The following is an 11,276-nucleotide window of genomic DNA, read 5'->3' on the forward strand; positions in this document are numbered from 1 at the left end:
TAGGACCGGTTTGGGAGGCTGATGTGAACGCTGCTGGGGCTGAAAAGACAGATGTGGGCGCCGTGCGGCAATGGAGTGTCCCGTGGGGGTGGCCGGATGGCAGAAAACGTGTGTGAGGAACCCGTCACGTAAGGCTCCAGGAGACACAGGGCTCCGAGGGAAGGGAGGGCGCTCGGAGATGTGGGACCGCGGGTCTGGAAGATAAGGTCATCTCTCCATTCCAATCGGCCAAAGAAAAGGCCAAGGAGGTCGGCAGGACGGGTGACTGTGCGGGTCTGTCTTGGGAGCAGGCTGGGGTGCTCTGCGCCTGCTACCCCTGCAGAGGCTCTGGGGCTCTCAGGGGAGGCCTCCAGGGAGCTGGTGACCCCGTTTTCAGTGACTGAGTCGCAGAGAGGTGTGTCCAGACCCCGTCTCAGGCTCTTGGCAGCTGGTGTCACTGGACTCTACCATGTTGAAAAGCAGGTGTGGTGACCTCTGACCTCTGACCAGGGAGCCACGGCCCAGACTGGGGCTCACAGGGACCGTCCGAAACGCCGGTTTTGGGGACCATGTTCTCCAGGTAGGAGCTGGGCCGAGAAGGAAGGAGGCCCCAGGACGGACAGAAGCCACGATAGGGGCGGCAACCTATGGTGGAGCGCGCTCCCAGCACGGCGGGCCCGAACGTGTCCAGTGGGCCCCCAGACCCCTCCTCAAGGGGGAAAGGCTGGTGAGTCACCCTGCTGTTCCCACCGTGCAGGCTGGCCGTGGGGCCACACTGGGCTTCATGCTTGCCCGAATCCTCCTTCAGATGTGCCCAATGCAAACATTTTCTCCCAAGACGCTGGGCTCACCTGATGTGTGGTTAATGGGGACTTGGCGGTGTGGAGGCTCGGGGGGTGTGGGGGCAGGTGGACCGTTGCTCACACTTGTCCCTGCTCCCCTGAATTCGAACGGTCGTCTGTTTCTGCCCAGTGATAACACGGACCCCAGAGCAGGTGGCCTTATGCGTGCTGGGCTTGGCCCAGGGAGCCCTCAAGTGTGCACCTGGGTTCACCTGCTGCTTCCCCCCAGGTGTTGACCATAAACAGGGCTGCCCCACATGACCCCCTTAGCCTGGTTCCCAGTGGGAACCTGCCGGGCAGACCCCAAGCCTGAGGACAGACACCTCATCGCAGCCAGAACCTGGGCGGTCTGTGGTCAGCATTGTGTGTCCGCAGATGACAGATACGGAGACGCGCCAGGCCCAGGTGCTGGGGAAGGCCGCCCAAGGGACAGCTGCGGGGGGCCTCGGTGTCAGCAGGGCCCAGCTGACGTGCTGTGGGTAGGCGCTGCCCCGAGGATGTGGGGGTGTCCAAGCGGATCTGCGGGAACAGAGTCACGATGCTGCTTGCACCCCAACTAGCCCGATTCTGTAGGGCTCCCGGGCCGTACAAAGCCTTCTGAGCGGCAGGGACATCCCCCACCATCCGTCTGAGGAAGATAGTGACCATACACACTTCTGCAGGGACACCTCCTGTTGGGCACTGTCTTCCACGAACGAGCATAAAATGGAAAGGGAATGAAACAGAGAGTCCAGTGAACCCCAGGAAAGTGCAGCTCCTGGCCTGGCTCCCAGCGTGTGATTCCAGGTGGGTGACAAGGCTTGGTCCCCCTCCGGGTCCAGCTAGGGTGCGGTGGGGGGGCCTGCCCCTACCCGCACCTTGCTCCTGGCACTGCCCGGCACGGCCAGGCTGGACCCTCCCTGTCCTGCTGTCCGGAGAAGGGAGTTCTGTCCCCAGCCATCTGCTCTGTCCAGCAGATGAGACCCCAGCTCCGTGCATGGGTCAGCCAGTGCCCGGAGTGCCTTCGCAGGTCAGCCTGTAGTCTGTGCAGCCAGGTGTCCCCTGTGGCTCCAGGAGGGCCCCTCTAACAAGCCCACCTGTGGTGTCTGAACCAGGCCTCATATGTGCAGAAGGACGGGGATTCCAGAGCTGGCCGGTGCAGGGGTGGGCCTGTCTCTGTCCCCCAGCTGAGCAGCTGGTGGGAGGGCCGTCCTGATGGACTCCAAGTTGGATCAAGCCCCTGGGAAGGTAGGGGCCTGTGGGCATGGCTGAAGGGCCGTGCACACAGAGGAGCTGGCTTGGAGCCTGGGGAGGGGGCCCGGCAGGAGTGTCGCTCCCACGTTCCCTGATCAGTGGGATGCTTTTCTGTGAGTCAGCTGGTCAGGAAGGCGGGCAGGGACCTCAGGCAGCCAGGCTCCTTTCTGCATGCTGGTGAGCATGTCACCTTTGAGTCTCCAAGGGACCCCTCCCCGGGCACTGCACGTTCTTACCCTGTGCAAGGGTGGGTGTGGGCCTGAGGGCTGCCTGGGCAGTGCCTGGACCCTGGGCAGTGCCTGGACCCGGTGGGACCTGCCGCCTCAGCATGGCCAACAGTGGGTGCGGAGTTGCCCAGAGGTGTTGCTGGGTGGGAACCTGGAGTCAAGAAGGCTCTGCATCTCCCAGTGGGCCACAGGATGGGAGGGGGGGGCAGCAGCAACCCCCCCACCAGGTTTGGGAGAAAGCCTTCCCCAGCTGCCCCCGACACAGTCAGTGGGACCCGGGAGCAGCCGCCGCTTCGCCAGCCCGCCCTGGACGGCAGGGGACCCTCTCTTTGCTTGTGTTTTCATTGACCCCTGGAGGTTTGCCCCTTCCGTGCACCTGGCGCTGTCTGCCGCCCAGCCGCCCACCAGAACGGTGCTACTCCAACAGGGGGCTTCTGGGGTTCACGGAGTGGTTCCTGGCACCAGGAGAACACTTGGGAGTTCCTGCCGAGCTCACGCCCTCGGGCGTCCTGTGTGCCTGGGGGCCATCGGTGTCACCAGGCCCCTGGGGCTGGCCCTGAGGGTGAGGCAGTTCTGGGGACGAAGCGGGGCTGAAAGCAGCCCTCAGTCAGGCAGGGCTCGGTGGGCTGCCGATCGAGCGCAGGCTGGACATGCCCCAGGCTGCCCCATCGCACCCCTGTGGCCTAAGCCCTCCACCCCTCAGCACTCACCAGCCGGGCAGGCGACAGGGACTCATCGTCCAGCCCCTCGGCACACCTGTCCCTGGGGCGGCCTGGGTCCTTGCTCTGTGGGCGGGGGTCTGCAGGCCTTGCCAGCTCAGCTCCCGCACCGGGGCCGTGGCCGCGCTTGGCCGAGGCCCGTGGGCTCTGTCCCAGGCCTGGGCCATTCACATCCAACCTGCGTGGACAGGCAGAGGGCAAAACCACTAAGCCTTTGCTCTTCCCCCTGGCTGGGCCCGCCCGCAGCAGGGCTCTGGGGCTGCCTGGCTCATCCTGCCTGGCTCTGAAGGGGCTCTCACTCACTCGGGCTCAGCCTGCCAGGGGACTCGTGATGGCCTCACCATTGCCCACTCAGCCTTAGCTCTCACCCACTGGGGTCTGGGCGGGTCACCTCCTTGTGTTTCTACCCATCCTTCAGGGTCCACAGCAGGAACTCCCCTATCTGAGGTCCTGCCCAGGCTGTGCGTCTGAGGGGAGGCCCCAGGTCATGTTCGCCCTGTCAGCTGGGGCCAGCAGCAAGCCCTTGGCTCAGGCCCTGTGCTGTGTGTCTCCACCAATGATCTCCAGGCCTGGGGGCCCAGGGTCAGGCTCTCAAGCATTCCCCACATCCCTCTGCCCACCGAGCCCCTCACCTGGAGGCAGCTGCCTTTTCCCACCACGGGTCAAACATCCAGACAAGGCAGTAGCATGTGTCTTCGGTGACACCTGCAGGAGAGAGCCATGGTAGCCTCCTGGCCAGGGCATTTGGGACAGGCCAGGCTGAGGCCATAGGGCCAGGTGTGGAGGTGGTCAGGGCTGTCCCTATGGGCACTGGCCCTCAGGTCCTTTGATCATCCTGATGGGGGACCTGGACTGGCTGATGAGGAACAGTCAGGTGGTGACTAATGCCATCCTCTCTCCAAAAGGGGTCCCAGGTCTGTCAGTCTGTACTGTCTCTCACGGGTGGGCCTCCCTGGCACCTTGTCCCTCTGGAGCCCCCTCAGCCCCAGGCTCCAAGGGATGTTGTCCAGTGTGTCCCTGGACACCTGCATGAGGCGTGCCTGGAATTGCCCCTTAAAGGTGCAGATGCCTGGCCTGACCCCTGGCCCTGGAGCCATCTCTAGGGTTAGAGCCAGAAGTCTGCCTGGAATGATCTGGGCACTTCCCTCCAACTTGGGTTGAGGCCTCGCTGACCACTGCACCTGTCTTACCCTGCCCTTCCTGGATTTACTTTCCTGAGAAGTTTGACACGTTTTGTTCTTCAGCTCATTCTCTGGAGTGAGCACTGCACCCCAAGACGAGTGGGCCCTCTGTGGGCAGCGTGCTTGCCTGCTGTGTCCGCATGTGTGGAAGGGGGGCTCTCCCCCACCCGCTGGAGGAATTGGTGGGTGTGGTGGGGGCACAGGCCGGCACTGCTCCTCTCTCAGCCCCCTGGATGCATTAAGCTGTGCCCTCTCGCTCATGCCTGGGGCTGGGAGAGCAGCCAGCGGGGCTTTTGCAGAAGCCTTGGAAGGGGCTGCTGAGCCCTGGGACAAGCTGCCCAGGCTCTGTGTGCCTCAGTGGCCTCATCTGGAAAGTGATCTGTACCCTGAGGGTCCAAGGAGGTCAAGGCCGTGCAGGTGAGCCCCAACATACAGACTCACAGGGTTTCCAGGCAGGATTTCTTTCCACAGGTTCCCTCTGCTGTCTGCCTTTCTCCAGCTGGTGAAAAGCCCAAACCTGGCAGAAGGGCCCCTGCCACTGTGCCTCCCGGGAAGCGCTGCCTGCCCTCATCCCAGCCTTGGATGTATAGGCTGGTCAGGCTGTAGTCCCAGGATGCCTCTGGGCATTATCGTGAGCTGAGCGCACTGCCTTCCCTTCTGTGCCTGACAGCGGATCGCTAGAGGTCCTACCCTGCCCCTGCCCCGCGTACTGGTCCTGTCTAGCCCAAGGGTCTTGGGGTCCAAGAAGCCAGGCCTGGGCTGGTAGCCGCAGCTCCCTTGTAAACACTGTCCCCTCCCATTCCTGCCCTGGCTGGAACTGTCCATTCATGGCCCTGCTCCCACCCTGCCCTGCCCCTCTGGGAGCCCCACAAACCTCCCCAGCTGGGAACCTGCGGGCCTATGTCCACAGGCTAATGCCAACCCCTGGCCTGGGTCATCAGCTCTCCGGGTCCCCTGCACGACTCCACCCCTTCACCTCAGAGTAGAGGGGCTCAGAGGGCAGGGCCTGGCCCCTCCTAGGTCCCCACTATGGAAACACCCAGAGCAGAGTCTGGGTCCCTGCCTCCCTCCCCTCGCAGGCGCAGGGCCTTGAGCCCTTCGAAGCATGGCTAGGGTTGTGGGCGGGGCCCCTGAAGGACCAGACTGGACATCTAGGGGTACCACCGGGACGGCCCAAGGCCCATAAGCGTGCTTGGCTCTCACCTGCGGGGTCGGTCCCGGTGCCACCGCCCTGGGCGCCCTCCGCTGCCGGGCGCTCACTCCGACTCGGGGTCGTTCTTCCGGTGGCAGGGTTGCGGGGCCGGGGCGCCATGGCAACGAGGCCGGAGCCTTATTTGAATGCTAAAATATTCATGAGTCCGCGGGAACCTCCGGGCTCGGCCACGCCCCTTAGCAACGGTTGCTAGGGCAGGCCGGCGGGGCGGGGCAGCAGCCTACACGGTTGGGATCTGGAGGGCTCGGCCCCACGCGGTAGGCGCCCTGTGCGCTGGGCGGGAGCCAGGGGGCGGAGGTGAAAGTCCATCAAGCCGCTGGGGTGGAGGGGTGGGGCGGCGAGGAGGCTGGGGCGCGGACAGGCTAGGGGTCAGCCCCTGCAAAGGCAGTGTCTGGTGCAGAGCAGCGCCCACCTTTCCCGGCTGGGAGGGTCGTCCCTGAGGTCCCGGCCTTCAGAGATGTACACTCGCCTCCCAGTGTGGTCGATGCCAAAACAAAAGGAAGCGCCATGGGAAAGGATCCCCCGAAGAGGAGGGAAACGCAGACCTGGACACCCGGAGGGGAATTTGGAGTGTCCATGCTCCCGAGGGACGCCGCCACCCGCTCCTGTTTATGCGCGCCAGGCGCGAATCCCGCCCTGTTCTAGACTGCCACGGCACGTGGGGTCGGTGATGCGGTGTGGCGGGGCGGCCCCCTAAGGGGTCCGCCAAGGTCACGGCCTGCAGTGGGCTGAGCTCCCGGAGAACAGCCCCGGGCCGGCTTGGGAGGGGACAGGGGATGGGGAGGGGTGGCGTCCAAGCCAAGCAACGCTGGGTCTTCTGTGGAACGCGTCATTCCTTCTTTGTAAATAAGGAGGGTGTGTTTCTGCACCACTTTGAAAATTTTTAAAATGTTAAAACCATGTGTTTTTTAAAATCTCGAAAGGAGATGGGATGTGCGTTTGTGCTTGGGATGGGGGAAATTTCAGTACACCCCTCGGAGCAACTTTTGGGTGCGACTTGCTGGGTACCATTTGTTAATTGGGCCACACGGTAAGCTTGTGTAGGGTTGGCAGGGCTGGGTGGTGGGCAGCTGGGGGGGCCGGTCTGCAGGGCCTGCTCAAGCTGGGCGAGGCTGGTGGTGAGGGGGTGCGGGAGAAGGCCGGTCCTCGGAGTCCCGGCGGGGCTGCGCACTGGAGAGAAGCAAGACCCCCTATACGGGATAAAAAGGATATGTGTGTTTCGCTGCTCCGTGGGCGCAGACGGGCCCCCCGCCCGCCCACCCCGCAGAGACGCCCCGGCACCTTCTGGCCCTGGGCTCACCGGCTGTGCCGCGCCCAAGGACTAACCGAGGTGCCAGGTGTCCGGGGAGGGGCGCAGGGGAGCCACCGCACGGGAAGAGGGGCGCAAGGCAGCCGAGCCTCCGGCCACTGGGGGTCCCAGAGGCTTCCGGCGCGGCCCGTCCGGGAGCCTGACCCTCGCCCCGGCCGCCCCTCTCCTTTGCTCCAGGCTTCCGTCCACCCCTCAGTCCCCCAGTCCGGGGGGCGTCCGCGGCGCTGGCCCTCCACCCTCCCTGAGGCTCGTCCCCCGGGCTGGCCTTCGGCTCCGGGGCCCCCTCGGTGGACCGCGCGTCGCGACGCAAGGAAGCCCTCCCGGGCAGGGCAGGGGCTCGAGCCGGACCGCAGCGACCCCGCCCCAGCCTACGACCGCCGTCGGTCCGGCTTTCCTGAGGGGCCTCCGTTCCCCTGGGAGAGTCCGGAACCTCTCCGGAGAAGCCGTCGCGCCCGGACCCTTGACCTCGCGTCCTCGCAGTCCTCCGGCCTGGCAGCGCCCACCGCCCCTAGGCCGCGGCCCACGAGGGCCTCGCGGGCCCGCACCGCCCTCAGGGCCGTTTCCCGGAAGCCCCGCCCGGCCACGGCTCTTGACGGGCGGGCGGGTCGGCCTACCGGAGCGGGGCGGGACGGGGCGGGACGGCTCCAGGGCGGGGCCCGGCGCCCTCGGCCAATGGCAAGCCGCGCCAGGCTGACGGACGGGCGCAGGGCGGGGCCTGCGCCGGTCGCCACCGCCCCCCCCCACCTCCCCGAGTGTCCGCCGCCCGCGCCCCGCCGCCCGCCGCCCGCCGCCCGCAGCCGGAGCCGCACCCTCCGCGGACCGAGCCCATGAGCTGGGCGAGCCGCGCGCCCCGGCCGCGGCCCCTTTCCCCGCCCCGGCCCCGGCCCCGGCCCCGAGGGCAGTCGCGCCAGTGAGCGGTGAGTGCGGCGGGGGCGGGCGGGGGGCGGGCGGCGGCCCGGACCGGGGCTGCGGCGCGGGGCGTTGGAGGCGCGGCGGCGGCGGCGGGGCGCGCGGGGGCGCAGGTGAGCAGCGGGCGGGAGGGCTGCGGGCGGCGGCGGGGGCGCGGTGTGTCCGCGCTCCTGGCCCTGCCCTCCGCGGGGCCCCAGCCGTGCTCTCGGGCAGCGTGCGGGGGGCCTCCCGAGCCGAGGTCCGCCGCGGCCCCCCTCGAGTCCACGGCGCGCTCCCAAGGGCTCGGGCACTGGGCGGCCATCACGGTACACAGCCGGCGAGTCAGGGGTTAGGAAATCGCTGCCCACTGTCTGGGGACAGGAGCAAGGGCACCCCGCGTTCAACCTCACAAATCGGCACACCCCAGCCGGAGGCCTTGAGTCTTGCTCACCTGCACCCCTGCCCCGCGCCTCCGCTGGGCCTGTTCTCTCGCTCGGCCCGTTACCGGGAGCCGTCCTCCCCCCCAACCCGCGCCGGGCCGCCTCCTCGGTCTTCCTTTCTCCGCAGCTCATTGGCAGCAGGATACCGTGGGTTTCCCCTTATTTTAACGCGTGCCGGCCTTTTCCTTGGAGAAGGGGGCGGGGGCTTCTTTCTCTGCCCGTCCCCCTGCGCCTGGAACAGCGGCTGGCATGCAGTAGGCGCTCAGTAAATGCTTGTCAAAGGCAGCAACATGCTGGGGTGGGGAGGGGGGGTCCGCAGCCGGTCTAAGGCTGGCGCTGGCCTGCCCGGGCACGCTGCTGTGGCCCGACCTGTTCTTGCAGGGAGGGGACCGGTAACCTCAGCCTGCAGGGCTTCCAGCTCCGGCTTTCTGCCTACCCAGCAACTTCTAATTTGGGTGCGTGCTTGGGAGATGCTCTCAGCTGTCAGCTCTGCCTTTTGGGGGCCAGCTCCCTGCTCTCTCAGAGCCATAAGTGCAGCTGGAGTGGGGGCCCTCTGCCACCCCTGGGCTGGAGGGGCTGCAGGTGGGGGGGGGGGGCTGGGCCCGGTTCCCTGGCTGTTTGGGGCCAGGGGGTGGGACAGCCTGCTCTGTGGGGCTGGGCCTATGCTGAGTGTGGCTCCCTCAGCAGGCGGGACGGGAGACCACCGCAGTGCCCCGTGCTTCAGCCCTTGAGGAGCGATGACGGAATATAAGCTTGTGGTGGTGGGCGCTGGAGGCGTGGGGAAAAGTGCCCTGACCATCCAGCTGATCCAGAACCACTTTGTGGATGAGTACGACCCCACCATCGAGGTGAGTGTCAGCGCTCCTGTCCCCAGCCTCCACTCCTGAGGTGGGCTTGTCATCCGTGTGCTCCACGGGAGGGCGTCCCCCACTTGTGGGACTTGGGGGCGGGGCAGGAGAGGTGCCCCGTATGGGCCCATCCTAGGAGAGGTCGGGGGCGTTCCTGAAGCCCTGTCCTCCTGCAGGACTCCTACCGGAAGCAAGTGGTCATCGACGGGGAGACGTGCTTGCTGGACATCCTGGACACGGCAGGCCAGGAGGAGTACAGCGCCATGCGGGATCAGTACATGCGCACCGGGGAGGGCTTCCTGTGCGTGTTTGCCATCAACAACACCAAGTCCTTTGAGGACATCCACCAGTACAGGTGAGCTGCTGGCCGGCCCTCGGCGCTTCCCTGTCCTGGTGTCTCCTCATTCTCTGTCCTGGTTCTGGATGCAGCTGTGCCTGCGGCCGAGCGACTGGCTCCCACTTTCTTCCTTGTAGGGAGCAGATCAAGCGAGTGAAGGACTCCGATGACGTGCCCATGGTGCTGGTGGGGAACAAGTGTGACCTGGCTGCCCGCACCGTGGAGTCCCGGCAGGCACAGGACCTCGCCCGCAGCTACGGCATCCCCTACATCGAGACGTCGGCTAAGACGCGCCAGGTGAGCCGGCTCCGCACCCCACCGCAAGCCAGGGACCCGCCCCGCCCCGCCCCTGCCAGGGAGCAGTGCTCATGCCCCCTCTCCCCCGACACAGGGCAGCCGCTCTGGCTCTGGCTCCAGCTCCGGGACCCTCTGGGACCCTCCGGGACCCCCGTGACCCAGCGGCCCCTAGCGCTGTAAGTGTCCCCGGACGGCAGGGCAGCGAGGGAGGCCAGGGCCCAGGGTCTGCGCTGACCCAGCTCCAGGGAGAGGCGGAGGTCCCTGGAGAGAGCTGCCCTGAGCCAGGCCGGAGCGGCGACCCTGGGGCCCTGGCTTCTCGGCCCCCAGAGTGCCCTGTGGGCCCTTGTCGGCCCTTCCCCTTCACGGGCTGGTGGGGACAAGGTTGGCAGGTCAGAAAGGAGAGGGACACGGGGATGTTCAAGCTGCGAGCCAGACCCCCGGCCCGTCCTGTCGGGGAGGCTCCTGAGGAGCGAGCTGCCTGGTGGGGGCAGGCCTGGGGCTGCGGGATAAGCGGGGCCCGACAGCCACGTGGGACTTGGCATGGGAAGGGGGGGAGGGCAGGGTCCTACCTGAGCTTGAGGCTGGGGGTCCCTCGGTCCCCTCCCCTGCCAGGCCCCCAGGCTGAGCCCCACTCTGAACCGGCCCCTTCTTCCCAGGGCGTGGAGGATGCCTTCTACACGTTGGTGCGCGAGATTCGGCAGCACAAGGTGCGGAAGCTGAGCCCGCCCGACGAGGGGGGCCCCGGCTGCATGAGCTGCAAGTGTCTGCTGTCCTGACGTCCCTTCGGGGCCCCCCGCCCCTCCCCCCACCATCTCGCAGGCCCTCTGTGCCCCGGAGCACGGGCACGGAGCACGGGCATGAGGCATGCAGGTGCCGGATGCCAGGAGGAGGTGCTGCCGTCGGAGGGAGGGGCAGGGGAGGGAAGGAAGGAAGCGCCCCCGGGCCGGCCCAGGCTCCCTGCACGGAGTCCGCACACCTCCCAGGACGCTTTGCACAGACTGTGGTGACCTGAGGCCACCGGCACCCGGCTGTCACTCGTCCCCCAGCCCCGTCCTGGTCCTTTGGGCACAGGCTGAGTTGCAGTAAATTATTGGATGGTCTTGACGCTGGCGTCTGGGTGAGATGGGAAGGCGCCTGGGTCCCTCCGCGTTGTCTGCCTGGAGGCCCCTCTGCGGGGACTGGGGAGGCGGCCTGGGCCGAGCCACCCAGTTCTGTCTGGGTGTCTGTCTGGCGCGTCTCGCAGAGAGTCTGGGCTCCACGCGTCAGGCCGGCTTTGCGTTTGACCTCGACAACACTTTATTGAACTTTCCAGCAGTCAACAGGGGCTCAGAACCAAGGGTGCGAGTCTTCCCCTCAGAACCTCTCCTTCTCTTCAGAACCAAGCAGGTGCAGACACCTGCTCCTTCAGGGGAAGGCGGAAGTCCCACAGAGGCCTGGGCGCTAGTGTCCCCCACGTGGCGTCTGTGCTGACTGCAGGTGTCGGCACGTTTCCTGAGTTTCCTTGAGAGGCAGGTGCTGAGGACGCGGACCTGAGCCGGTGTGCAGTGTCCGGGTTCCCGGACAGGATCCCGACACATCTGCCTGGCCTCAGCCACTGCCCCATGGCTGCCAGGTGACTGGTGGAGACCTGCGCTCTGGTGGCCCCTGCCTCCTACTGTTGGGGAGGGGAGGGCAGGGCCCACCTGCCTGTCCATGCGCCCAGGCTGGGGTAACCTGTGGTCCCCAGCGCTGCCCTAGGTGGGAGTCGTGCACCTGTGGGGCAC

The 11,276-nt window shown here is 66.7% G+C and overlaps 2 protein-coding genes across 19 annotated transcripts in view; one reads left to right on the plus strand and one right to left on the minus strand.

The window, feature by feature from the left end:
• The window catches only part of LRRC56 (leucine rich repeat containing 56), a 21,884-nt gene extending 13,530 nt beyond the window's left edge, over window positions 1-8,354 (minus strand). For 2 of the 13 annotated variants that reach the window (XM_082749445.1, XM_082749442.1), the window contains exons 1-4: window positions 7,076-7,288; window positions 5,385-6,584; window positions 3,633-3,705; window positions 2,992-3,178 (exon numbers count right to left, since the gene is read on the minus strand). In XM_082749445.1, coding sequence (XP_082605571.1) covers window positions 2,992-3,178; window positions 3,633-3,705; window positions 5,385-5,493 — 369 coding nt within the window. In that variant the 5' untranslated portion in view covers window positions 5,494-6,584; window positions 7,076-7,288. Of the gene's footprint in view, window positions 1-1,144; window positions 2,872-2,991; window positions 3,179-3,632; window positions 3,706-5,384; window positions 6,585-6,675; window positions 7,291-8,042 lie in introns of those variants that run through there. The other 11 variants (XM_082749446.1, XM_082749451.1, XM_082749450.1 and 8 more) reach the window with 11 other exon arrangements.
• Window positions 7,459-10,617, plus strand: HRAS (HRas proto-oncogene, GTPase). Of its 6 annotated transcripts, none has more exons than XM_082749465.1 (6): window positions 7,459-7,620; window positions 8,719-8,879; window positions 9,056-9,234; window positions 9,354-9,513; window positions 9,608-9,689; window positions 10,170-10,617. In XM_082749465.1, the coding sequence occupies exons 2-5, from the start codon at window positions 8,769-8,771 to the stop codon at window positions 9,668-9,670; spliced, it is 513 nt and encodes a 170-aa protein (XP_082605591.1). In that variant the 5' UTR covers window positions 7,459-7,620; window positions 8,719-8,768; the 3' UTR covers window positions 9,671-9,689; window positions 10,170-10,617. The 6 variants fall into 6 exon arrangements, with proteins under 6 accessions (XP_082605591.1, XP_082605587.1, XP_082605592.1 ...); XM_082749466.1 differs by having other exon boundaries at window positions 7,461-7,620; window positions 8,716-8,879; XM_082749462.1 differs by lacking the exon at window positions 9,608-9,689 and adding an exon at window positions 8,413-8,486 and having other exon boundaries at window positions 7,473-7,620.
• The last annotated feature ends 659 nt before the right edge of the window (window positions 10,618-11,276 follow it).

The sequence above is a fragment of the Mustela nivalis genome (assembly GCF_964662115.1).
Source record: "Mustela nivalis genome assembly, chromosome: 9".
NCBI classification, from domain to species: domain Eukaryota; kingdom Metazoa; phylum Chordata; class Mammalia; order Carnivora; family Mustelidae; genus Mustela; species Mustela nivalis.

Coding starts and splice junctions, on each gene's coding strand:
- HRAS (XM_082749461.1), top strand. CDS start 8,769: ATGACGGAATATAAGCTTGTGGTGGTGGGCGCTGGAGGCGTGGGGAAA. Junction 8,880..9,055: donor AGTACGACCCCACCATCGAG/GTGAGTGTCAGC, acceptor GTCCTCCTGCAG/GACTCCTACCGGAAGCAAGT. Junction 9,514..10,169: donor CGTCGGCTAAGACGCGCCAG/GTGAGCCGGCTC, acceptor CCTTCTTCCCAG/GGCGTGGAGGATGCCTTCTA.